The sequence below is a fragment of the Haliaeetus leucocephalus genome, unplaced genomic scaffold, assembly GCF_000737465.1.
Source record: "Haliaeetus leucocephalus isolate CR32 unplaced genomic scaffold, Haliaeetus_leucocephalus-4.0 Scaffold605, whole genome shotgun sequence".
Lineage (NCBI taxonomy): Eukaryota > Metazoa > Chordata > Aves > Accipitriformes > Accipitridae > Haliaeetus > Haliaeetus leucocephalus.
Window position 1 is genome coordinate 6,137,004 of NW_010973041.1, and position 24,752 is coordinate 6,161,755.

Sequence of the window (24,752 nt, forward strand, 5' to 3'; positions counted from 1 at the left end):
AAATCCCTGGTGACACTGGTTTACATTTAATTTTGTAATCAGCAGCTATCCTGCTATTTTCAGTAGTGGTTAAATTTGGGATTCACACTGTTGGACATTCCTGCTATTTATTGCTTATTAGAGGCTTTCCTATGATCTTTGCACTTGTCTTTTTCTTGGAAGTTCTGCTTCAGTATTGCCTTTTCCCCAGGCTTTTTCAACACTTTTGGTATAACAAGCTCTCTGTTCTGTAGTTTAATGAGAGTGACAGGAACTGGGTTAGCTTTTGATATGGTCTGACTGTAATCTATACAAAAACTGTCTGGTTTCTCCAAACATCATGACAGACTGTATTTTGCCCTGTGATTGATTGTCTGTGTTTTGGTGGGTTTTTCTTCCCCAGTTTGAATTAAAAATTATTCTCATTTACTGTTATCTCCTCCCATTTTTTAAAAACAGCCTAAGACAATTTTTAGCCAGTGTGATAGAAAGTATTTGCACATTTTATCACTATACAACCAGAGGAGGTGAAACTAATAAATACTACTGATTAGGCAGAAATGTAACGAGTGCTTTGCAAATCCAATTAAAATGTGAAAATGGTACTGCTGTGTTTTGACATTTGACTGCATTGTTACAATACCCATGGATCAACTCAACATACAGAGGTGACTGCAACTTAAATTATTTAAAATAGCAGAAGGTGCTCAACTTTCTAAATATATTTAATGTGCATATGATGCTTCAAATATTTTATTTCAGCATTGTAATAACTCATGTTAACAACAGAAAATGTTTTAACATGGATGAAGATCCCTGAGTGGTGGGTAGGACAAAAAGAGTTTTTTTATTTTGGTAGATTAGTACTACTGGTGCCACGCTGGAGAGGGCGTGTATAGAAGTGCCCTTGGAAACAAAGATGTTTTAGGCTGGCTTCATTTGTCCATATATTAAAGATGCCATCCAGGAACACAATCTGGTGCTGGACACCCATACATCTTTAACATTGCTTAAAAGTACATATTTGATTGGACAACATTGAGTGTGTTAAATTAATTATTTAAAGAGATTAGACAAAACCAGCATGAAAGACCCATAAAAGAACAACTGTAACACTGCCATGTGTTAGCTGGAGGATTTAGCAAAACTCTGAAGGATCCTTCCTATTTCCATAGCACAGCAGACAGGAAACCAAACCTGGAGACTGGGGACACTGAGTGAATTCATAACTAGATTGATACTTCTGAAAGCATTTTCTAGAGCTAAGGCACTGCAGGTCTCAGCTTTGCGGTCTAATGATTTATAGAAATCTGGAATGGCAGTTGCAGTCAGATCAAGGACACTACCACAGGGATCGACAAGTGACACCAACACTTCACCTCCCATTATCTCCCATGAAACACTTTTGGTCCAGCAAAACAGTACCCATAAGGGGCAACCTATACCTTTCCATACTTTCATTGCTGAAACAGTAATCCAGTTGTTTAGCTCTAAGTCCTTTGAGAACCAGTGTATAGGCTTGGATATGCTGGCTATCTCACCATAAGCTATATATGTATCTTACCACACCTATGTATGAGTAGCAAAATAATTTTCATTTCCTAGTTGTGTAATGGCTCAATGATGTATTAAACATATCCCGAGCAATTTGGTATCTCTGTAGCTCCCCTCTGACCCTCTATGGAATGGTAAGAATGATCACAAAATCCTTCAAAGACACTTTTCAAACTATTTTCTGGTAAACTCTAGGATCACTTTGAACTTACAGAGAAATACCACTATCATCTCATGCACTTTGATGTCCTGGTGAAAGAGTCGGGTGTGTTTATAAACTGCGTCTTCTCAAATATATACAACTCCATATAGCTGAATTACCACTTCTTCAAGGTAAAGGTTTTTATCTTAGATCTACAGTCATGGAGCAATTTTTCATCTCACAACACAGATCACAAAAGCAGAAGGTGTGGCCCCACTGGCTCTAAAAAACTAAAATCAGCCTCCTAAATATGTGCATTATTAGTTTACCCTCTTTGCCTAATTTAACATAAGCTAACGTATTATGTGATGAGAGGCAGCTGGTGACACTGTGGCATTTGCTTAATTCCTGATGCAGGGAGAAAGCACATTGCTGTCCCAGCCAGGCACTGTGCTCACGGAACACAGGAACCACATACTGGTCTTTCTTCCAGTGGTTTCATCTCCATGTGCTCATGCAGGTAATATCTGCCTTTCAGCCCCTCCAATGACAGAGCAAACTGGAGCAGATGGAAGGCTGTAAACTGGAGGAAACAAGGGGAAGAAAAATGCAGAAGCAATAACAGTGTGAGAGTTAAATGAAAAGTGCTCCTGAGCTAGGGCTTGAACTTCGTAGCTTGGTCAAACCATGTGAGATGTCACTAGTGCCAGCATAATAATAGAAATGAAGAACAGGATCTGAAAGTCAAAAGGCGTGTGACTTGTTTGTGAGATGCCATGGTAGCTGTCCCCACCTAGGGCCACGTTGCTTTATCCCCTAAAGGGACATTTTATGTTTGCTGATTGCACAGTATCTTTAGGATCAACCTCCCACCTTTTATGAGGATGGCTCCACGCCCTTGTTTTTTGATAATCTTTTAGAGAGCGTAATTCTGAGGTGAAAATTGCATAATTTCTATTTATATCTTTTTGCTATCCTTGAAAGAAGCCTAGATTATTCTAGAGGGAAAAAAAAGTACACGCTTCACTTTGCTAGCAACATCCATGGTACAGGTTTCCTAACATTAAGGCAAATCTCATTGGCAGAAAAAGGCTAAGTATTTTGAAGAAAATTGCTAGAAGAGTCTTAAGACTTTGACTTTTAGTTGAATCTTCTTGCTTTCAGAAATATTCTAGTGTATCTAAATATTCAAGATTTGACTCCAGTGCCTACTACATCTTTTAATTTCAGAAGAGTTAAGGGTCTTTTATAACTGTTTAAATGGGAAGTTAATTTGTCTATAACTGCTTCTAAACTTTCCCCGTAGTTCCTGTATACAGCTTAACTGGCAGTTAAAATGGTAACTCTTGGATATTGTTTTTTTGCAATGACATGATGTCACAGCTATCAAATTTAAAGCATGACTTCTTTTTCTAATGCATAAAGATGCTGGCATAAACTTGCAATGTTTATAAAATCCAGGTTTTAGTATTAGCCACAAGGACCTGCTAAGAAGTTTTTCTTCCAGCAGTGCTGAGCTATGTGCTGAGCTATATACTGGCAATTGCTGTTCAGATGAAATCTATGAAATCTTGCAAGTCTGGGAATGGTGGGATTGGTGCACATACCAAATTGGCTATTGTTGCCCTTTGGGGTTTTTTTATTTGATATCTTGAGCATCTGGGGACTGGGAAAGTTTCCTCTCTGCAGTTAGAAGGCACAAGGTCTACTGTAGCAATTAACTGTGAAGTGTTACTAACCTCCTTTCTATAGCCAAGACTGCTTTCTTTAAGAAATTGGGATGGGGAGGGGAGACAGCCAGGAATTTAATTTGCCTGATTTAACTGGGAATGGTTAAGAGATCAAGGAAGCAGAAATGGTTCTTTTTTTCTACAGTATTTCTTCTCCTGAGCTGAAAATGTGACCCACACTTCTAATGAACCTCAATCTCGTTGGATCTCCTGAGGTCTGGCCACCTGCCCCTGCAGCAGCAGGAACGAGGCAAATCCTTGTGGAAACGGGCTGGCTGGTACCTCCCGCATGGTGGTCTCTGACCCCCAGTACTTCCCAGCCCCACACGGCACCCAGTGTCCGGGGCAATATGGTGGGCCAGAGCTACTTGGATTAACTCCTTTCTGCACTGTTAGAGACCTGTGCAGGTCTCAATGGAAAAGCAATTAACTGGGAACAGCCACTCACAGGGACCTCACCTAAGTCTTCATGTACCAGAGGCAAAAAGGAGGAAGTTTTTTTCTCTTGATTTGAAATAGGATTTTAAGAAATCTAACATTTTTTTGTCCTTGGAAAACACATAATTGTTTTGCTATTCTCTTTCATTTAATGTTTTAATTGCTTCCAAAGTCAAGAGCCTTGACACAACTGGAGCCTGCTCTGCTCACCCTATTTACCTGAATAGCTTCAGGACAAAGAAAGTCTACCACTGCAGCACACTCCTGATCTTCTGTCACTACGCTCTGGCATAAATGAGGACTGATCATGGTCATGAACTAAGCATAACAGTGTTTTATGAGCTGGAACTTGCTCAATCTCTGCATGGCATTTCAAAGTTGTAATATTAACCTTTCTAAAGCACTCATTGAGTTTCAACTCAGAAGCGTTAAGACATTTTAAAATGAGCCTTGTCTAAAATTTGTGTACAAGCAGGGAGTGTAGAAAGTGACTTGAATTAGAAGAAAGAATTCCATCCCATACCAAGTATACTATTCTAGACCCCGTCACTTCCGTGGCGGTATGTGAAAAAAGTATTGATGCTGGGGGTTGCCCCGACCCACGAGCAGGACCTTGCCCTTGGCCTTGTTGCACCTCATGAGGTTCACGTGGACCCACTTCTCCTGCTTGTCCAGGTCCCTCTGGATGGCCTCCCGTCCCTCAGGCGTGCCAACCGCACCGCTCAGCTTGGGGTCGTCAAGCTGGTGACCTACATCCAATCGTTTACTAAAGCTAAGTTGCTTACAGCTACACTTTCTGTTTTGCTAAGCTGCCGATAGTGCTGTCTTGCATAGTTTTTAATGTTACCTGTGTAATACAGCAAGGCTTATTAAAGCAGTTGAGAATAATAATACGTCTAAACAACACGTGTGTGTGTGTGTGTCCCCCTTTGCGAGGAAGCGGGGAACCACGTTCTGTTTACACTCCGCCGCGCTCTGAAACCTGATATTCGCTCAGGAAGCTTTGACATTTGTTGTTTCTCAGCTCGGAGGAGCAGAGACGGGATTTGACTCCTCAGCAGGGAAGGAGCAAACCAGCTGGGCAGTTGTTGCAATTCCCACGTCGCTAGACCATACCAGCCTGCTTGCCTCCATGTCCTGCCCACCCCATTGTGGAGCAGCGCACCGTGGTTTTTCCCTCCAGCAGCTTAGTCCCAGGTGTGCCCCTGGCTCCTTGCCCCAGGGTCGCTGTGCTGAGAGCTCCAGGTCTTGCGGCTCGTGCTGTGTGAAAATGCCAGTGCCAGCGAGTGCCTCTCTGTCAGCGTGAAAGCTGCAACCACCAAACTCTTCCACGGCCTGCCACTGCAAGGGCTTAAACTGATTTCCATACTGTTTACTTTGGGTGGGTGTTGCACACAAGAGGAGAAAGAAAAAGAAAAAAAAAGCGGTGTATTTCCTCATGCCTCTTAGTTGAAAAAGTACCTTGCTGACTATTCCCTGGCCAAAGTTTCCTCCTCTCCCCTGGCCGGGTACTGTGTCGGTGCCTTCATCTCGGTGCCTACGCACAGCCGCTCGTCCTCTGTGCCACGCGTCCCGTCGGGGAGCACAGGCAGGGGACGTAGGAAGCGGCTGCCATTGCAAGGCTGGGCGCTCACCCTGCAACTCCAGCACAGTGCTGCATCCCTCTGCCTAGCCAGGCGAGGTCCTAACATCGGCTTAGGAAGTGGGACGGGAGCAGTGGTGGCTGGTTGCAGGATCCCAGCACAGACCTCTTTAGCTGAGGTTAGGATGCTGTCACACCAGGTCCTCCACGCCTGTGGAAACACCAGGCGTGCCCCTAACCCGGACACCCTGAGCAAACAGCACCCAGCTCCCGTTCTGCTGGCAGACCCTGGCACCTCTTACTGCGTCTGCAGAACGGCAGGAATGAAAACGCAAGTCTTTCGTAGGCGGTCTCTTGAATGTGAGACTTTTGTTCCTAGAGATCGCAAGGGAGAGGTGCCTGAGGAAGAACGAGAGGAGAAGACAGCGGATGACAAGGCATCGGAGTGTTCAGGTAGAGTTGAGCCAGGAGCTGTGGCTCACACTGGCTGGATTAAAAAATCGGGGGTAGAGTGAACGGAAAGGGCATGACAAACTAGCCACGTGCCTGCTTTCTAGTCCTGCGCTGGGGCTGCTCTGCCCCGTGCCTCTCTGCCAGGGACCCGGGGTTTCCGCCTGCTGGGCAGGGCACTCTGCGTTTTCCTTTTTTTTCTGTCTTGCAGCTGAGTATCAAAAACACGAGCAAGACTTCTTCCTGCCTGGCCGTCTGTCAGTGTGTCTTATCGTCTCGGGGCAGTCGACGGCCGGTGCAGGCTGGCTCTGATCTCGCTCTGCTTTTCCTCGGCTTCCTGCGAGCCCCTTCCTCGCGAGTCAGCCCGGGGGCTCTGCCCTCGGAAACCTCAGAGCATGGCTCTGCCTGCTCCTCTGCCTCAGGGGCAACGTGGGACCATAACGCAACCTAGAAATGGCCCGTACAAGGAAAAGCAAGATGTAGGCGGATTTACTTTTCGGGGGGGAGTCTCTGTCAGCCTCAGCAATGCTAGCGGGCTCCAGAGAGAGCCGTTCGACTTCGTGACACGTCTGCGGTGGTACGGCGGCAGCTAAACGCTCTCTGGCTCATCTTCCTTCAAGTGCTAGGCACGAGCTTTCAAGGCTTGCTGCAAGACAGGCCCTCAGCCTCGGTGCAGGACTTGGCTCAGACGAGGCACCCACGCGCTCGGCCGCGATCCTGTCCCGGAGCCCGCAGCTCGCCTAGCTGCCCCCTAAACATGCCCACCGTTTGAAACTTTCCCGCGGCTCCCCCATCAGAGAGTTGCCCCCCCCCAAAATCCCTGTGTGGCCAGGGGGGCTCTTCCCCTCGAGGGAGGCTCTTGTTTTCAGTTTCCCTCTTTGGCAGTCCTGGGTGACCTCGCCCGGACTGGTTGCGGTCCAGGACCTTGCTGCCGCGTGGTGTCAGCCCCCTGGGGAAAGCCTGGGAGGGCTCAGCAAGTCACACCACTTTTGGAAGAAACGGCTAAGGAAGTCTGGATTTATGTAATTACTGTGACATGAACAATTCAGCAGTTCCTTTATCTTCTCTGCCTTCCGATTTTTTCTCAGGAGCTCCTATGTTCTCCCTATTCAGTACTGTCAACTCTTCCTCTCGCCGGAAAACGCATTAGCTTGCTGCCTGCTAGCAGCCACCGAGTACGTAGCTAAGTACACAGAGACCTGGGGTTTAACAGGCTCCCAGACAGTGCACGTTTAAAGGCTCGCTCCCGAGAGATGCTGACTGGCTCCATCTCTGAGCAAGTTTAGGCTACTCCTAACCTCCTGGGAGACAACGTCCGTCAGCCCGTGACCTTCTGTGTTCGTAAACCCCAAGTGATACGCACCGCTCGGTACACACCAGGCAGGCAGGGTCACCTTCCGTGTGCAGAGCACCACGTGCCCTGTGCAGTCCCTTTCCCCGAAACAAGCCGGCCCAACAGGGTGGCTGCGGCTGGGGTTCCCCTGGTCACTCCTCTGCCAAGCCGTAGCGCTCCCCCGGCTCTGCCTGCCCGTGGCAAACCCTGACCTCGGGTAGACGGCAGGTATGCCGGTGTCCTGGACGCGCGAACAGCCACGTGAGCATCCACGTGTGGGCCCAGCTTCCCTTTTGCGGACGTCAGGCCAAAGTTCCTGTGTTGCAGGCACAGGGGTTAGCCTCGGATTGGAAGCGAGACCCGGCGTAGCTGCTCTTACCATTATTTAGACCGGTTTTCCCTTGGATGGTTGAGTAAATGCTCTTTTCAGTGGCATCCCTGCCTGCCGGTGCTCCCATTAACTCGGCCTGGCGACTCAGGAATTACCCTAACTCCTGAAGAAGAAGAGCACGATTTGGCAGGGCACTGATGCTGCCCCGGGATTTCCCTGGGACACAGTTGCCTTGTAGCCATGCACCCAGAGAGGCTGCGTTCTGCTTCGCCTTACGAGAGCCACGCGGGGAAAGCTTGTCGGCACGGCTCCGGAAAACGGGACCTTTGGCAAATACCGCCCAGTATCGCTGTGACAGGATTTCCAAGGAAAGTCCTCGCAGAGCCGATCCGAGTTGCTAAAGGGCAGAGAGTGAAAACGGAGCTGCTGGAGGGTGCTCAGATGGAAAGCAGCTGCGTGAAACTGAGGTGCCTGCAGGACGCTTTTGCTGTGCCCTATTTTTCTGCTTCAGAAGGTTTCTCGGTCCTCGCGGTCCTCGCAAGGGAGACAGTGCAGCCCTGAAATGAACCTCCTGTTTGTCTTACCCGTGACATGACACAGGAATCTCCACCCCTTGTCAGCCTCACTGCAGCCCCTGGGGCTTTTCAGAGGAAGGAGCCCGCAAAGCCGTTCTCGGAGCTCCTCCCTGTCCAGCATCCTTTCTTGTTTCTCGTTGATGACCAGATGTGGTCTGCAGCTTGAGTCGGTACCGTTTCAGACGCTTGCTCGACACAGAAAACACGCGATGGTGCACGAGCTGGCTCCGCGTCCGTTGCGCGGCTGTGACTTACGCTAACTTGTGGGCATGGTGGCAGGTCACTCGACGGTATGTTAAAGACTGAGAGGTCCCAGCCGAGATCCCCTAAACCACGTCTCCCTGCTTTCGTCTCTCCTTCCTTCCCTAGGACCGTTTTACTTCAAAGACGTCCTGGCCCGCGGAGTATTCCCCCTAAGAGAAGGGACTTTGTAAAGCAGAGTTCAGTCTCTCACAGACCAGGAGCCAAACCTGCAGGAGGCAGAGCACACCACTGCACGAAGAGCTGCGCCTGGCTGGTGGCACGGCGCCGGGCGCTAGTTCCCGTTCCATTTTTACTGCCTGCCTCATCGAGTTCATACCTTTCCTGTGATGAACGGGATGGTGTGACATTCAGCCACAGATCAGGAGAACAAAGGCCGCAGTCAGCAGAGGGAATCACATGAGTGGGATTTCCAGAGATGACCAGTTCTGTTGCCAGATACAACTGAATGTGGGCTGAGCTCTAAATAAATTAAATAAAAAGGCCCAAACAAACCAAACCCATACTGAGTTTTGTTTTCAGATCAGTGAAAAAGAGTTAGCAACTTCCACGTGATGCTGGGCGAACTGACAAAGATACAGCAAGTGTGCTCTTAGCCTTGATGCAGTAGAAAGTCTGGCTGCAGTTTGAAGAGGACCAAGCCTCCTCCTCTCCTGATGGCTTTAGCTAAAACCCTTTCTCACCCACACTCAGGATTAAGCAGTCTGGCTTTCTGCGGAACTGTCAGATATGCTCAGATATGCAGTGGTATTTCCTGAACCAAATTAAATCAGACTTATCATAACAATTAAAAAAAAAAAAAGGCAGGCAGAATAGAAATCTCAAAGACAGGGATTTTTAAGTTTATGGAAAAGTTGGTGCTGGCATAAAACTAAGGGCACTTTAAGGGAGAATGGGAATTCAGCTTCCTATGGCTTTTAAAGAGCTTGGAATACGTGTGCACGTTTGTTGGAAAACTGTTTCTGCTGGACCAAACCATAAAGACCTGCCTGGTCCCTGGCAGTTCAGGGGGAGCAGCTGGAGGGAGCAGGGAGACCTGGTACGAGACATAAAGTGTCGTGTGGAAGAACTGACCCTCTTCCAGCAGAGCTACTTTGCAGCAGGACTGAATGGGGTGATCAGGCTCTACTGGCCTTTGCAAGTATTTCCAGGCATTCTTACCATGTCAAGAAAATGTAAGACTCTACTGTAAGTCTGCTGGGATGCATTTTTTGGACCTGAGCTTTCACTGGGGCAGCGCCTCTCAAGGAAAAATAAAATTTCTGGCCATGGGGCCTAGGCAAGGATGTGTCTTAGAAGAAATGCTTCAGGAGTCCTAATATCTACACAACATAGCTTGTGGCTACTAACAGAGTTTTCCTAAAAAATGTTCTCATTGCTGGATGCAGAAAATTCAATGACCTGTGTTTCTAAATAGCAAAACAGGTGCCTATGTGATGAGCCTGCGTGTCCTAATCCAGAGGGTCTGCAGTGCTGCTTTTGACAGAGTTTTGCGGCACATACCCTACCTCAAGCCTGCTTCCTATTTTAGAGTTTGTCCATTGCAGCCAGTGGGCTCATCAGCCTGTTTGTAATGTTGCCAGACCTGCAGCACTGAAACAATAAAAATGATGTTAATGTTCCCAAGCTAGTATTTACTCTGTGAAGAAACCACATATATGGGAATGCCTTAACCCTGTGAGGGTCTCAGTGGAAGAACATTCATAATCACCCCTATTGCACAGAGGGGGAATGAAGACAGTGAGCATACAACACTTACCCTAAAGAGGTGAAAGCTGAAGGCTTATGGAACAGTTCTATAGTGACTGCTCTGCTGGCATAGGACTCACAAGTACCTCTTTCTATTATGTGCTTTAACAATACCTGTCCTCTTCAGTTCACCTTTTTTAGAAGTTACTTGTAAGACAACGGCTAAAAGTATCTCAGCAACTAAGCTCCCTGTATTCACTCTACCATCTGCCCTTTAGTAAGAGAGCATTATTAAATGTAGTTCCAGTTGCAAGTAGTTAAAAATAAACTACAGGTGCTGTGCAATCAAACACATGGCAAAGGAAGCCATATAAATACATTACATGCAAAGCTAGTGCAGGACACAGGTCTGTGGTTGTATTCACCATTCACCCCTTCTCATGTAGATGTATGTATATTAAAGGGACACTGGAAGGCTAATAATCAAGACATGAATTAAAAAAAAATTGCCCCTAAGCAAACATTTCTGTGGTTTGGGCCTCATTCCATCAGAGCTGAAGGGAATTGCTCTTTTTATGGATGTGCTTTGGCTCACACACTCTGGGCTGTTCTTTGTTTGCTTGACCCTCTCCTGCTGGAGACTAAGTAATAAGTCATTCTTCACTTGTAATGCCAAAACTTTCTAGACCTTTAATTTTCTGGCTTGGGTGCAGTAGCTGTACCAGTTACTGTTGTTTTCAGTTCTTGTAAAACTTTCTCTTGTAGATACCATTGCAACTTTCAGTATTTCATCAAGAAAAGCAAAGATGGCAAAGTGTTCCAGAGATGATCAAAGAAAAGCTGTGCCATGGCAAACTAGAGTGGAAAGATCTCATGTTTCTCAGCAAATGCTGTATCAAACAAGAGGCAGGCTTTGAATTTGCAGGGGGCACCTTCAGGGATTTTCTGGCAAGACACAAAGTTTCCCCTTGACAGTCCTGAGGGGCAGAACAAAACATCAACATCTCCCACCTCCCTGAGAAGTCTGCATGAAAAGACATCAGATCAGTTCATTTGGCAATGACCTGGAGGCGAACTGGAACCTGGAGCTCTCCCAGCTACAAATGCACCTCGACGGTGGCACAAGTAGGCATCCAGCCCTCTCAGTGGGCTTTTGGGATTGCAGCTATATTCTTAGTGGTGTGGTGATGTGCTGGTAAAAACACTGATGGAGGAGTTAGAAAGCCAAATTGCACCTTCTGCTACAATTTAGATGACTTTAGGGGTTGAAACTAATTTCATGCAGTCAAAAGCCTGTTTATGTAATGGGAAAAACTTTTGTCAGAGGCAAGGAAATGCAGCATCAATATACATACAAATGTATATTTATATACTCAACTCAGACACTAGCAACACCCATTCTCTCCATGCCTGTGGCTATAAAGGATTACTCATCTGCCAGCTCAAACACACATTAAACAAATATTCCTCAAGCACTTCTCTGCATCTCAGAGTTCAATGCTGGTGAAACCTGTGCTCTTGGTTGGTTTGGTCCAGCTTTTCACCAGCTCCACTTTCTAGGGAGAGCACTACTGGAGTGTCACTCCAGTCCAGAAGTGCCTCTCCAATTACTGTCATGTTCATCTTTACTGGGGGTGGGCTAGGAGATTTCTCCACAGCCCTGTGGGGCTCCAGCAGAGGCCCACTGATGCCATCGTGCTGTTTCCCATCAGAACCACCACAGCTCACAGTAAGCAGGAGCAGCTATTGCCCTTGCCTTTCCTGTTCATCCAGAACAGCTCCAGACATCTCCATCCTCAGGAAAACTAACTTGTAAGGGTGTAGGTACTCAGTTAGATGTTGATGTGCATTTGCCTGCCCTTCCCGAGAAGAACTGCTAGTACCTAAATGCCTTAGAGAGTATCTCACAGATAAAAAGCCCAACAGAGCAGCTGAGGCTGAGGGCTTGAGAGCACAGAGGTGGAAGGGGTACGATGAGATTCTAAAGGGATACCTTCCTCTCTCCAGCTGCTTCCTTACATGGGCAACACTGTGAGAAAACGTGGTTTTAAATCACTGGACTTTCATAAAGTTAGTACTTGACAAAATGTCTGTTTATTTAATTATTTCAGCAACCTTTCTATAAAACTCTGTTCCTCCATAGGAAAAAGAATACTTTTGTTACAAAATTGTCATTGCACTAGACAAAAAAATCTGAAGCCAGCAGAAGCCCTTGGGTATGTAACTACCAACAACCACTTAAAAGCTGGGAAAAATAACATGAAACTATGAAACCCTGCTGTATCAGATTTTAATCATCTACATTTCTCACTTATGCCAGCGCTTGGATAAATCAAAGTCACAGTCTCACGGAGACCCTACGTGGTGCGAGCAAGGCTGCTACAGGTCAGTAGTGCCAAAGCAGGAGCTATTTTTTCGGTTCACTGGCATCTCTCAAACAAAACAAAACAAAACAAATGAAACAAAAGAGATACTTTATTTCAATTTACAATGTTTTAAAACTTTATTTTACTAAAAAATGTGAGTTGTGAAAGGGGAGGGGTCCTACAGTGCCAGACACAAAATGGATAAGGGATGGTGGAGTTCCACGGGGGAACACAACAAGATGCAGGTCCCATGAGCGTCAGAGGCTGAAGCTGGTCTTCCTGTGCTACGTAGCACAGACTCGATCCCGCAGCTGGTGTACAATGCCTGCCCAAGTTCAGATCACAGCTCTGTTTATACCTGCAGATTGCTGGAGCACAAGCACTGGCTGTGTGCTCGGGTATAAAAATGGTACAAACATACTACTTGTTTGAAAAAAAGAAAAAAAAAAAACCAAAAAACAAACCCAAAGCAGCAGAAAGCCTTGTTTCCTTATAGGGACTGCAGGGAGCTTGGCACAGAAAGCATTGGAACATGATCTGCTAGGTAGATGGGGGCGCACTTTCTACAGTTGCTATGGAAGTGTATAGGATTCAGGGCCTTCTGCAAGGGGAAAGATTCAAGTTGAAGCTCCTGCTCTCAATGGGACAAAGAGAAGATCTTACTTTTGATGGATACCCAAACAACTAGGCTAGAAAGGTGTCTGCTGGTGCCTGCTTCCCCATGAACTTTGCAAAATTTAAGCCAGGGGTAAACTTTCCATATTTCTGGGAGGAAGAATAAATCCCAATGTTTTCATGCAAAACCATCATCCGACCTCTAACCCAAAGGCTGCTTCAGCTGTCCCCACTCCTCCCACTGCATCATTTTTTTGTAGGTAAACGTTTTGCTGGGAAAATACATTTTCTCCTGCTCCCCTCACCAGCACACTCAGAGTGACACGATGCTACAATTGCTCCACACGTGCTGCTGACTTGCAAATGACCTGTCTGGCTACCCCCTCAAATTGACAACTAAACACGTCTGGCTGTGACAGACCACAACAAAGGTGGATATTACAAAAAACAGCACAAAAAGCCAAAGTGGTGCATTCATCTGTTCCCAGATTCTTTCTTTTCCTTTATCTCTTGTGAAAGTCACTCCCCTCCTTACTCATGTTCCTGTGATACAGTTTCTTTTTCCTGGCCTCTCTCCAAAGTTCCCTTCACCAGTAATTGCCCCTTCCCCTAGAAAATGCCTATATTTTCCACCAGTCACTTCGCTGTGGACCAGAAAGATGACTGTCAACCACAGCTTAGCACTGTTTTGCACTTGTCAATGAGGTGTTTCTCAAAAAGCAGGAGAAAGGAAAAATTTTCACTAAATTTGGCTGCATTTATTGTCCTTACTCCTCCTCGGGCCCAAAGGCATTTCAGACATTTGTCATGCAGTAGCCACAGTATTCAGATCACAACCATACGCTCAAAGCCTAAGGCCCTGCTAGTAGATGCTTCTGACATTTCTAGTCTCTGCATCCGTTAGCTTGTACTACACGCTAGCAGACAGAGTAGCAGTGAGAGCAAGTAACTCCACTGAAGTCCCACAGCAAGTACTGCCCTGTTCTGCCTTCCACTACCCTTTTGGAGTTATGGAAACCAGGGTAATGTGAGTTTAGCTGGTATCCAATTTAAAGCATCAGAAACTGCACACAACACGTCATGGTTGAGGGGAACTTACCAGCACTGCCTTGCTGCAAATCCTAATTTACTTCAGCAACATCTTAAGATCTTGTCTACCTTATTCTTTTCCTTCTTAATCAAGTTTCCTGATTTTTTTCAAGGGAAGTGAGGAGGGAAGGTTACAGACTTTCAAAAATAAATCTAAAGAAGTTAGGAGACAAAGACTCTCCCTGAGCCAGTCACAGCACTTTTAGAAACTGCAGCTTCAAAATAACAGCAGACCTTCAATCTTCTCTCAGAAGGAGACCTGTTTAGACAGAAATACCCAGTCTTGACATGAACACTGTTTTTTTAAAAAGCTCAACATCTACTCAAAAGAACTCTAATGGGTGTCAGGCGACTTCCTCTTTATTCAGTTGGATCTCTAATTCTAACTGTGGTAATGCTTCCCTACTGACACAGAAGTTGCAGTCTGCAAAGCAGCCTATGGCAGCCTGAAATTGAGTGAACAGGGTGGTTCTGCCATTTACTCCACATTTCATTTGCTGATCCGTTGATTAAAAATCTATTGGTAAAGATTATCTCAAAAGCAAGTATCTGACAACTTTTTCTGCCACACACACTAGAAAGATCAACAGCCATGAGTACTGGTCGTGAGTCCTAGACAGTCTGTTAAGAGTCCCATGGAGAAATACAAAGGCTAGATAAGCAGTGGATCCCGTGATTCCAAAAAATACATTCTTAAATGCGATGGCAAGCATCCTAACAGTCTGCAGAGAACCATGATAAAGTCAGATCCAATGACTGGCAGCAGAGGAAGCAATTCCTTTGCAAAATTCCAACCACAAAGGAAGCAATTGTTTTTGGGATGGTGTTCCCAAGGAGCTTGGGACAGTTTGCCTCTTCACTGTACTTTTAAAATATGAACTCTCCCTAGGACTTTTTCTTAGATCAATCATTTATCATAAAGAATAAGCAAAGTTTTGTTGATGTCAGATTGCAAGCGAACAATTGAAATTATATTAACAGGCAGTTTTTTCACTCTCTCTGGTTTTCCTGCTGCTGGACAGAAAGTTCCAAATTTAAAGTGTATCCATTCACCTTTTCTGCCTTGATTTGGAATCTGAGAGGAACAGTGCAAAAGAGCAAATGTTACAGCAAGCACATTTGAAATCCTCATCTCTACCTCAGGCTGTACCTTTGAGATACAGTGTATTTCCTAGGGGTTTAACTGATGAATTTTTTTTTCCCCAACAGAAATGAGCCATCACTCCCACTCCCTACAAAGAGGAAAAAAATGTGATCATATGCTCCCACAGGATGTTGACTCCATTGGGAAAAAGACAAAGGGAAGTAAATGTAACTTATAATGTAGGAGAAAATGAATACAAGATAAAAAGGTAACAAAGTGAAACTCAAAGAATGGTATGTTTATTTAAGGATGTCAAAGGCAGGAAGAGAAAGATTTATATCGGTTTTGAAAGCTGCTTGTTTGCTTGGAAAAACAAGGACTGATTATAGTGATTTGCACTCGGGGATGGCTGAAAAGAAACCTGCTGCTTCTGCAGTTTCAAGACTTGCATCTGTAGCCTGTGATTTCCCAGCAGCTGGTAGCCAGATTTCTACAGCTGTGAGAGAGGTTAAGACTGAAGTGGAGAATTCTCCCAGCTTACTCATTTCTCATTAAAAAGCTGGAAATCTTTGCTAGGGCCAGGCAACAGCAAAATTAGCATATAAACCATAAGCTGCAAAAACAATAATAAATTGCAGCTAACACACACAAGGACCTGTAACCAGCAGCCTCTAATACAGAGCCTTAGAGATGTAGGTACCTGCAGACTCAGCACATTTCCTGGAAAAAACATAAATGTGTAAGAGCATGAATGTGGTGTGAAGAGAATGGTTTTAGAAGTCACCCTTAAAAGCTCACTGTAGAAGTCTGAGACTCAAAGGCTTTTGTTAACTTAATCTAATAATCATCTTGCTTCATATTTAAAATCTTCTACACTGCTCAGTTCATTACAGCATACCTGCATAAACCTATCTGCTTCTTCTATTCATATGAACACCAAGATTTGTCTTGTAATCCTTCTATGCGCTGCATGTTCCCTGGCTATTGTTTGTGCTGTGTCCATCTTTTGCAGAACACCAGAGGACTGGGAAAACATGTTCCTTGAGGAAGCCTGAGTCTGCCTGTAATCTCCTGTTTACGTGTCATCATTCTGGACCAGCAGCTATCAGATAAAACCTACTTGAGGGAAGTTTGCACTTGCATTGATTTTTTTTTTTTCTTCAATTCAGAGAGATGAGTTCAGAGAATGTCACTGCTCTTTTCTAGTGAAAAAACACTTCCATGATTCTCTATGACAGCTGCCTTCAGCTGCACTGATTTTCTGATGCTCCTAACGGGTTTTAAGAATTAACAGACCGCAAATGAGTATTGAAAAAAACCATTGCTCTATAATTGTTTAAATCTGTCTGCAGAGAACAGCCTGCAGGCATACTGAAAGAGTTTAGATAACAAGCAGATCTGTGAACACTGGGCTCAGCCAAGCCTGCTTTTTCTTGGATTTATATCTTGTGATTGATTTGAATTTCTAACACAACTTGAGCGTTGTTGTTAAATGAGCTCAGCTCTTAGCAGGCACAGGAGACTAATCACATACTAAGCAGCTCAAGATTTTCATTGCTGTTTGCATGCAAGAGACTGAGAGAATTGACTGTGCAATGGATTATTCTTGTATTGCATGTTTCCTAAAGCATGGACAGAGCATTTGTAACATTATTTACTTGTGCAGTGGATTCTCTGGTGCCTGACAAGAAGAGAGGCTGGATTCTAGTCCTTCTCAACTGCCTGCTTTCACCAAACTCAACACAACTGTTGCTCTTGAACGTGCCTATGGGCAAAGACATTATTATGGGGAATTAAGAGAGATTTTGTAACAGGCTTGTTTCTTTAGAAAACAGTAAAACTGTGAAACAGTTACTTACAGTAAGTAAGGCAGAAGGAACATTCAACTAACACAAATGAACTTGGACAAACTGATCCCAAGCACACAAATGAGGGCAGCAAGGGGCAGTGGAGGGGTAGGTGCTGATGTCTCTCTGGTTACGAGCAATAGGACACAAGGAAATGGAATGAAGCTGCATCAGGGGAAGTTCAATTGGACATTAGGAAAAGATTCTTCACTGAGAGGGTGGTCAGTCATTGGAACAGGCTCCCCAGGGAAGGCATCAAGCCTGTCAGAGTTCAAGGAGTATCTGGACATCTGCTTTTAGTCATATGGCTTAGTTTTAGGTAATCCTGCAAGGAGCAGGGAGTTGGACTCAATGATTCTTATGGGTCCCTTCCAACCTAAGCTGTCCTATGATTCTAAATCTTGACTTATATGTCACTCACAGTAAAGCATACTTTAACAATGGAAAGGGATATAGAAGTGAAGTTCAGGTTAAGTGCTCCAGGATCTTAGAGACTGCACACCTAAGATTTTCAAAAGGGACTGGAAATCTTAAAAAAAAAAGAAAGAAAAAAAAGCACATGATATCCAGAGAGCAAGGGGCCAGTGTTATGAAATAATGTCTCTTTTAGGTATTGCAGTTTCTACCACTGTACCAAAGTACTTCAAACAACTTTCACCAGGCCATTATTCCTACAGAGAAGCATATCCTGACTGCAAAGACTTTACCCATACAGAAAGAGCATTTTAGGATGTGACTGAACACAGGAAGCACTTATTCAATACCCAAGGCAGACTTACGTGGAAAACACCTGAGAAGGGAAATTCCAGGTACCAGATGAAAAGCCTGGAGGAAAATGTATTTCACTATCACACTGATTTACTATCATCTGCTGGGACATGTTTATGGATAAATGCAAAACAGAGTGACATACTATTAAGGTAGTATTCTTGCTTGCTGATACTCTACGAAGTATTCTGGGTTCATCACTCCTGTGATTACAAAATCACTGTCATTTAAGCCTTACTTTGTCACTCTAAATGCAATCCCTTTCCAATGCATGAACTCTGCCTTTTGTTTTGGAGGGTGAACCTGGGCAAAGCCAGAACTGATGCTTGCATTAAGTCATGTTATTGGATACAAAATACTTGCTATACGTTGTCAAAGATGGCATGGCTTTTCATTGCAAAACACCCAAAGCCAATACATGAAAATGCGTTCGAACAGTCTGGTCTGTTTGAAAAATATGAATCAGTCCTGCTGTAGTAATTATCAGGATGCGGGATGAAAAAACAAACTCCCAGGAGTCCCAGAAGAAAGCAGAACAGATTGACAGCAACCTAAACTAACTAAACCAATCCTATTTAATCTCAAATGCTGTCAGACTGACCAACAGAAAAATCTTTTAAGAAGCAAAAAATAAATAGGATGAAATTGCATCTTCGAACAAGAAAGAGAATTGCCACAAAGGCAATGTGCAGCTGGAAATTCCCATCTACCTTGCTTCACACTGACATCCTGTGTAGACAAACAGTGCTTAAATAATAGTACTGCTGAAGAGTCTTTGGATACTGCTGTGGCCATACTAGGAAACATCCTTAGAGCTACTGCTTTCAATCTCCTCGCGAAAATGCACAATGTTCTCCTCTTTCTCTCAAGTTAAAACATAAGAGCAGATTCTAAACCAATATAAACATATACCACTGCCCTAAATTTAGAAAGAACAATATTAAGTGGCATGGGGTGCGAACCTGCATAATTCCCTAATTTCAAGGGAATTTCATGAAAATCTGGGGCAGAAGGTTGAATTCCTCAGAATATCTGGATGTACACCCAATTTTGAGCCTGTTTCATTGTAATAAAAATGAACATCTGGCAGATTAAAGCCAAGAAGAATAAAGGGAGTAAGGTAGTATTTAACAGAACTGGAAGGAGCCAGATTTCATTTAGCCACAAAACACTCCAATCACCATTCTGAAACATGCTGCAAAATCACGTAATAATAATTTTATTCATCTGCCAGTAAGAGACTGGTATACTGCAAAAATGCAGAACTGCTCTTGAAACACTATTTCCCCGCCTCTCAGCAGATACTTACTAATTGCTGCTCATTTGACATTCCACATTCACCTGGCTCTGTTTTTGTGTGCCTCAATGAATACTCCAGGTTATAGAAAAGGACTGGCCAATTGTACTCATGGAAATAAAATTTCTAGAATGGGTCAGAATTCACAGAAATGCAAAACAAAGTGGAACTTCCTAACATCTTCATTAGCCAAGAGCCAAACTGAGTAGGTAATTTTACACAGCTAAAAGGGAAAGCTGAGAACTGGCTTATTCCAACCCTAATGTTCTGGTTATGTTAGGCTTTATCCAATGTATTGGCATGGCTGATTTGTGCCCATTAACTTGAAACATCTTCACCAGACTACTCCAATCCATTTTGCTTCCTTTTCACTTCTTCCAGGATGGCTGCAGGAGAGACTTTTATATGAACTGTCATCAAAGTCAAGCTAAAACACTCCAGGCTAAAAGCTGCTCACTAAAATCTGGGCCTTTGGAAATTAGCTTCCATTAAGAACTGACTTTTTTTTAGAATCCTTTCTCTGTTGCTCCCCAGTCTATTAATACTTTTTACACTCCTTGGGGCAGACACAGAACTTTCCCACCCTTGCTGTGAAATTCTGACTATATATCTTCAGTTACATCTTAAGTGAAACGGAAGAAAGAGAACAAACTACATATATATATACACATATATATTATAAATATATATGTATACAGTTTTTCACAACGTGGTGATCCAACAAGCGCACGAGGGAACATAGAACATGAACTGCAACTGAAATAGATCAATTTTCCTGCCTCAAGGTGGGAAAACGCCAATAAAAGGTCACTCTTCCTTATTCAGCTGTGAGACTGCAGGAACAAAACCAGTATTTCTGGAAAAAATACACACAAACATTTGGGGAAGCTGGGAAGGAGGAAAAACAGAACTTCAGAGGAAGTCCCCCTTTTTTGTGACCATAAAGGTGCCATTTTTGTTAATCTCAAAACAGAAATAGTTCTGTAATAGCTGTACCACAAATACTGTCATTGCCCTCTGCCTCGTCAGACCTCACCTCTCTCAGAGCCAAAAGGAACAAGTGTCTGTGCTGTCCACAGAGTCATTTCTCCCGCTGCCAGCAACTGCAGTTGTGGAGGTGCTTTTGCAACACTGACACTTGTTCCTTTCCACTAAAGAGAGCTCTGCACTGAGCTCACCAACTAAATTCAGAGTCTCCTCAGAATGTCATCCAAAGACACCAGCTCTGTCCTTGAAATCAATGCAACAGTTAGATTTTTCAGAGACTTTCCTAACTTCCTAGCAATGCTGTCACTAGGAACAGAAATACTTCCATCTGAGCTACAGATCATGGATTTGCCAACTCACACTGGACTCTTGGCTGAATTCTGCTCAGTATGAAATGGCACTGCAAAACAGTGCCAGACCTGGGAAAGAGGGGTGACTGAGAGCAGTTAAATCTGAGACGACACATAGAAACAAGGAGCATACTGGCCCACATATCTGGCCCTCTACGTACAATCGATTGAGACTGAAACAAACAAACAAGCCTGGATGGCTTCTGGCTGTCTCTATCATGGCCAGAACAAAGAAATCTCACCAAAAGATTTAAAGGACCCATCAGTGACATGCAGTAGAAAGTGTATTTTACAATAAAGTTTTTCATTTGACACACCATCACAATTATGTGCATAAATGTTAGATTTTTACAGTAACCTGCATGTTATCTCACTATTACAGAGTAAAAGAGAAAAAATACTTTAACTTAAGCTTACACAGAATTGTTTATCCAGGGCTAAAGCTTTCCCTTTTCCTCTACAGATGAGAACACTTCAGAGATAATACAGACATTGGTATGTATCTAAACCAGTTTCTCAATATAGCACATCTCAATATAGCACCATGAATGGGTATAGATCAGCAGTAAAAGCAGAGCAGCTTCAGTTGGCTTTACCTTACTTGGCCTGGGTGTGGAACACATATCCAAGGATGCAGAGCAAAAAAACATTGGAAGAAAAAGGAGAATTTCAGTGTTAACTGAAGGAACAGCAGTGAAGGACCATTAGAAATGTCTCTAGAATTTCTTGAACCATGAGGGTGTGATTATGTCAGTGTTGCAATTAGTGTGGCAGGATGCTACATCTAAAATACAGAGCCGCTAGATCACTCCATGAACTTGAGTGTAAGGATCATAAATCTGAGTAACAAAAGTACCCCTACAACACACACTTCTAAACCCAAAGCCTCATTCGAAGTGGCACCTGCTAGGACTAGCTTCTCCTAAGAAGTATCTTTGTAAATCAGTTATCTGATCTGAAGTCTAAAAGTTCGTATTTTCAGTGAAACTCCTTCTAGCATAATGGCATATTTCTTTCAAGGAAATGTCAGAGAACTGGCACTCATTAGCAGTACTCTTAAACCAGATTAATTTCACTATACAAACTTGTTTCTGTAACAGACAAAAGTAAGTACAGCCACTATAATTTCACATTGTTCTTTTTGTCCAGTCCTGTAATAGTTGTTCTCACTAGAACTTTTAAGAACCTTCTTCTATTCTAGCTACTTCTTAATTTCCTACTGTTTAAACCTCTTGATTTGCCCTAAAAAATAATTTAAAAAATATAATTGTGAAGCTTGGGAGCAACAGAGCAATGTTTCAGAAAGAGACAGGCTCTAACGAATGAACTATTAACATTTGCACAATTATCTGAGGAGGGCAAGGCTAAATTATTTCTCTGTGCTTCCCAGATTAAACTGAAACAGGTGGAGATGGAAGATACGTACATGACAGATGAAGACAGGCTTACAGCCAGGGGTAGGTCTGACAAGAGTGACAAAAAAAGCAGAGGGAAAGAGGGGAACTTGCAGGACTGTAGCTGTTTTGGAGAACTTAAGATGGCAGGGAGTGCTGCCTCATCGCTTCTCCCTTACTGGTCCATTCCTGGGTATTAAAATGCTGCACCGCTCTGCTGTGCCTTGCTCTGAAAACGTGACATTACGAAAAGACAAGCTAGGTAAACAAGAGGCACACAGAAAAGAAATTACTTGTTGAAGTGTACACGAAGACCTCCAATTTTCCAACTATACCCACTGACAAGATAGAGTTTATGTTCCTGGTCCTGCATAATGTACTGGAACACTGCTGGTCTCAGTAAAAGGCGAAAGAAGTTTTCTTTCACAGAGGATGGCATGTCTGTCTCTCTAAATCACTTCCTGCCTCTCCAGCTCTCCCTTATTCAGGAACAGCTGCACATGAACTCTCTCGCAGGACCAGAGCAGCAGGAAAATGAACGAGAATGAAGTGGTGCAGTTTGTACCACTATGTCAAACCTTGGCAACCTATTCCATTGAGAAAGGGAATTATGAGCAGAATGTGTGACAAAGAATTCCACAGGAGAAACTGAAAAATAAGTAACAGTAGTCCAGTATGAACAGTTAAGTCATTTTTTCTCAATCAGTAAAGCAAAACGTTATCAACTCTTAATCACTAATGTAGACAAAGGTGTTCTTACTCAGCTACTAACTACTGAAAACTTACTAACTTGAAGGGCAGATTTAATAAGCAGTGGAAATGCTGGATAACAGAAATTTTATCTGCCCAGATCTGAAAAAAGTATGCCCAGTTAGATGCAGTTAAAAGCTCTCTCATGTAACTTTGATTGTAATTCCTCCTTGCTACCAACTATGAAGTCTGCTGTTACACTTTGAAATACCCTTTTTAAACACCAAAAAAGGAATTACACTACCTAGAGAGACAGAACATCTAAAATTATAAAGCCACTAGGAATCAGAAACATTTAGAATTCCAAAATCAAGTATATATTCAAAGTGGTAAAACACAAAATATAACTTGGAAAAAAATGACAAAACTTGAGTAAAAACCAAAATTCTTGCTTCTTTATTTCACCAGTTAACAGAATGATTTTGCTAATATATCTCAAAGCAACTTCTGAACAGGAGCGGAAGTAATCACAAGCACTTGATTCTTTCTTACAGAAGGAAAAAATATTAACTGGGTGTATGCCATAGGAAATTAGTTAATTGTACTTTATTAAGTAACTCTAACCAGACGGTACACACCAGCTCATTAATCAGATAATGATTTAATGGCTTTACTCAGTTGTAATTATAGATCAGAGATTAACAAAACTGCACTGAACACAGGTAGCTCCTTATTTGAATTAGTTTCACATGCCATTAAAGCTACTCAGCTTTTTGGCAAACTGCAGTTTTATAGATTGGTATATTATTTGTAATTATTGCTAATTGCTATGAGCAATGACTGCAGTACCTCTGGAACACCTCTGTTGCTGACACTATTTAAATGTGACAATTTTATGGCTAACAGCTCTGTACTTGTTATTGAAGTACCATTACCCATAAGTGACCGATGAAAGTCTTCTACCTTTATACTTGGAAATACAATAGGCATTTTATCTGATATAAGGGTTGATCTATATTTTCTCTCATAATGGGCCAGTTTGTGTCCTAAGGTATCCAAAATAGCAGTTGATCCTCAGACAGTCTCAACTGTATCCGGGGATTATTCATGCAATAAAGTACAATGCAGACACTCATTATCAGGCATTCATGTGGCTGGAATAGCTGAAAGCCTGTGGCCAACACATGGGATGCATGCTAATGTCTCTGACACAAACCTGTTTGTGAGGGAAGGTTCTCCTTTACACATACCACAATCTGGAAACAAGGGGAGACAATAAGCATCTCACTTGCAGTAACAAACATGTTTCAACTGCCCATGCTATAGTACATACATGCTGTGCGTGTATGTCCATACCCGACAGATGCTGGCTTTGGTAAGAAGAGTGCATTTTCTCTATGCTGACTTTAGGGGGTAACACATCAAAGAAGAGAGACATTTTCAGTCTCTAGGAATGATGATGTAATCCCTGTTTGTGCCACATCCACTGGAGCAGATAAATGTACAGCCTCACAGGCTAAAGCAGCAGGCGGGGAGTGCACTGTGCTGTGGAGAGAAGAGCTGGGGAAACAGAAAAAATCCAGTTAAAAAAAAAAATACTCGAAAACCATTCAAGACTCAAGCATGGGCCTGACAGAGAACTTGCATCACTCATATTCATAGGAAAAATGACAGAGTTTCTGAAGTGTTTTGAAGACCTAAGTTGCTGGTATAAATTCTGAACATTACAGCCAGTGTGAGATGGGTAGGAAGCATTCCCATAGGGTCTGATGACTACCTGACCTACGTTTACTTTGGCACTGACAACACTCATGCCCAATGCAGATCTTCAGAAAACTGAAGTTTTGGCACTGTCCTTATGCATCTGAATGGGCATCACATAAAAACGGAAGCAAAGGATTAGGAGGAATGAAGCAAGGTGAATGTGTGACAAGGCACCTTAATAACAACTACAGGCTAATGCATTTTTTAAATGAAAAAAAATAACAATATCTAAGGACATCAGCAGTCAGGCTGTGTGCTTTGTGAATCCAGTGTCGGACTTTTATACTCACTGAGGAACAGTTAAAACTGCTGTCAGCAACCATGTTAGTGGGAATTCACAATCTTTCCCACTGCAGTAATATAATCCCTGAGGCAGCAGACATGTGGCAAGCTGGTGAGCACTTGAATACAGTGGTTCTTTGTGACAGAAGCTGCAG

The 24,752-nt window shown here is 43.5% G+C and overlaps 1 protein-coding gene across 1 annotated transcript in view; it reads right to left on the bottom strand.

Annotated features, from left to right (window-relative positions):
- Window positions 1-22,954: 22,954 nt before the first annotated feature.
- SUSD1 (sushi domain containing 1) overlaps window positions 22,955-24,752 on the bottom strand; it is a 56,323-nt gene continuing 54,525 nt past the window's right edge. The window contains exon 16 of the mRNA XM_010578186.1: window positions 22,955-24,111. Coding sequence (XP_010576488.1) covers window positions 23,973-24,111 — 139 coding nt within the window. The 3' untranslated portion in view covers window positions 22,955-23,972. The remainder of the gene's footprint in view (window positions 24,112-24,752) is intronic.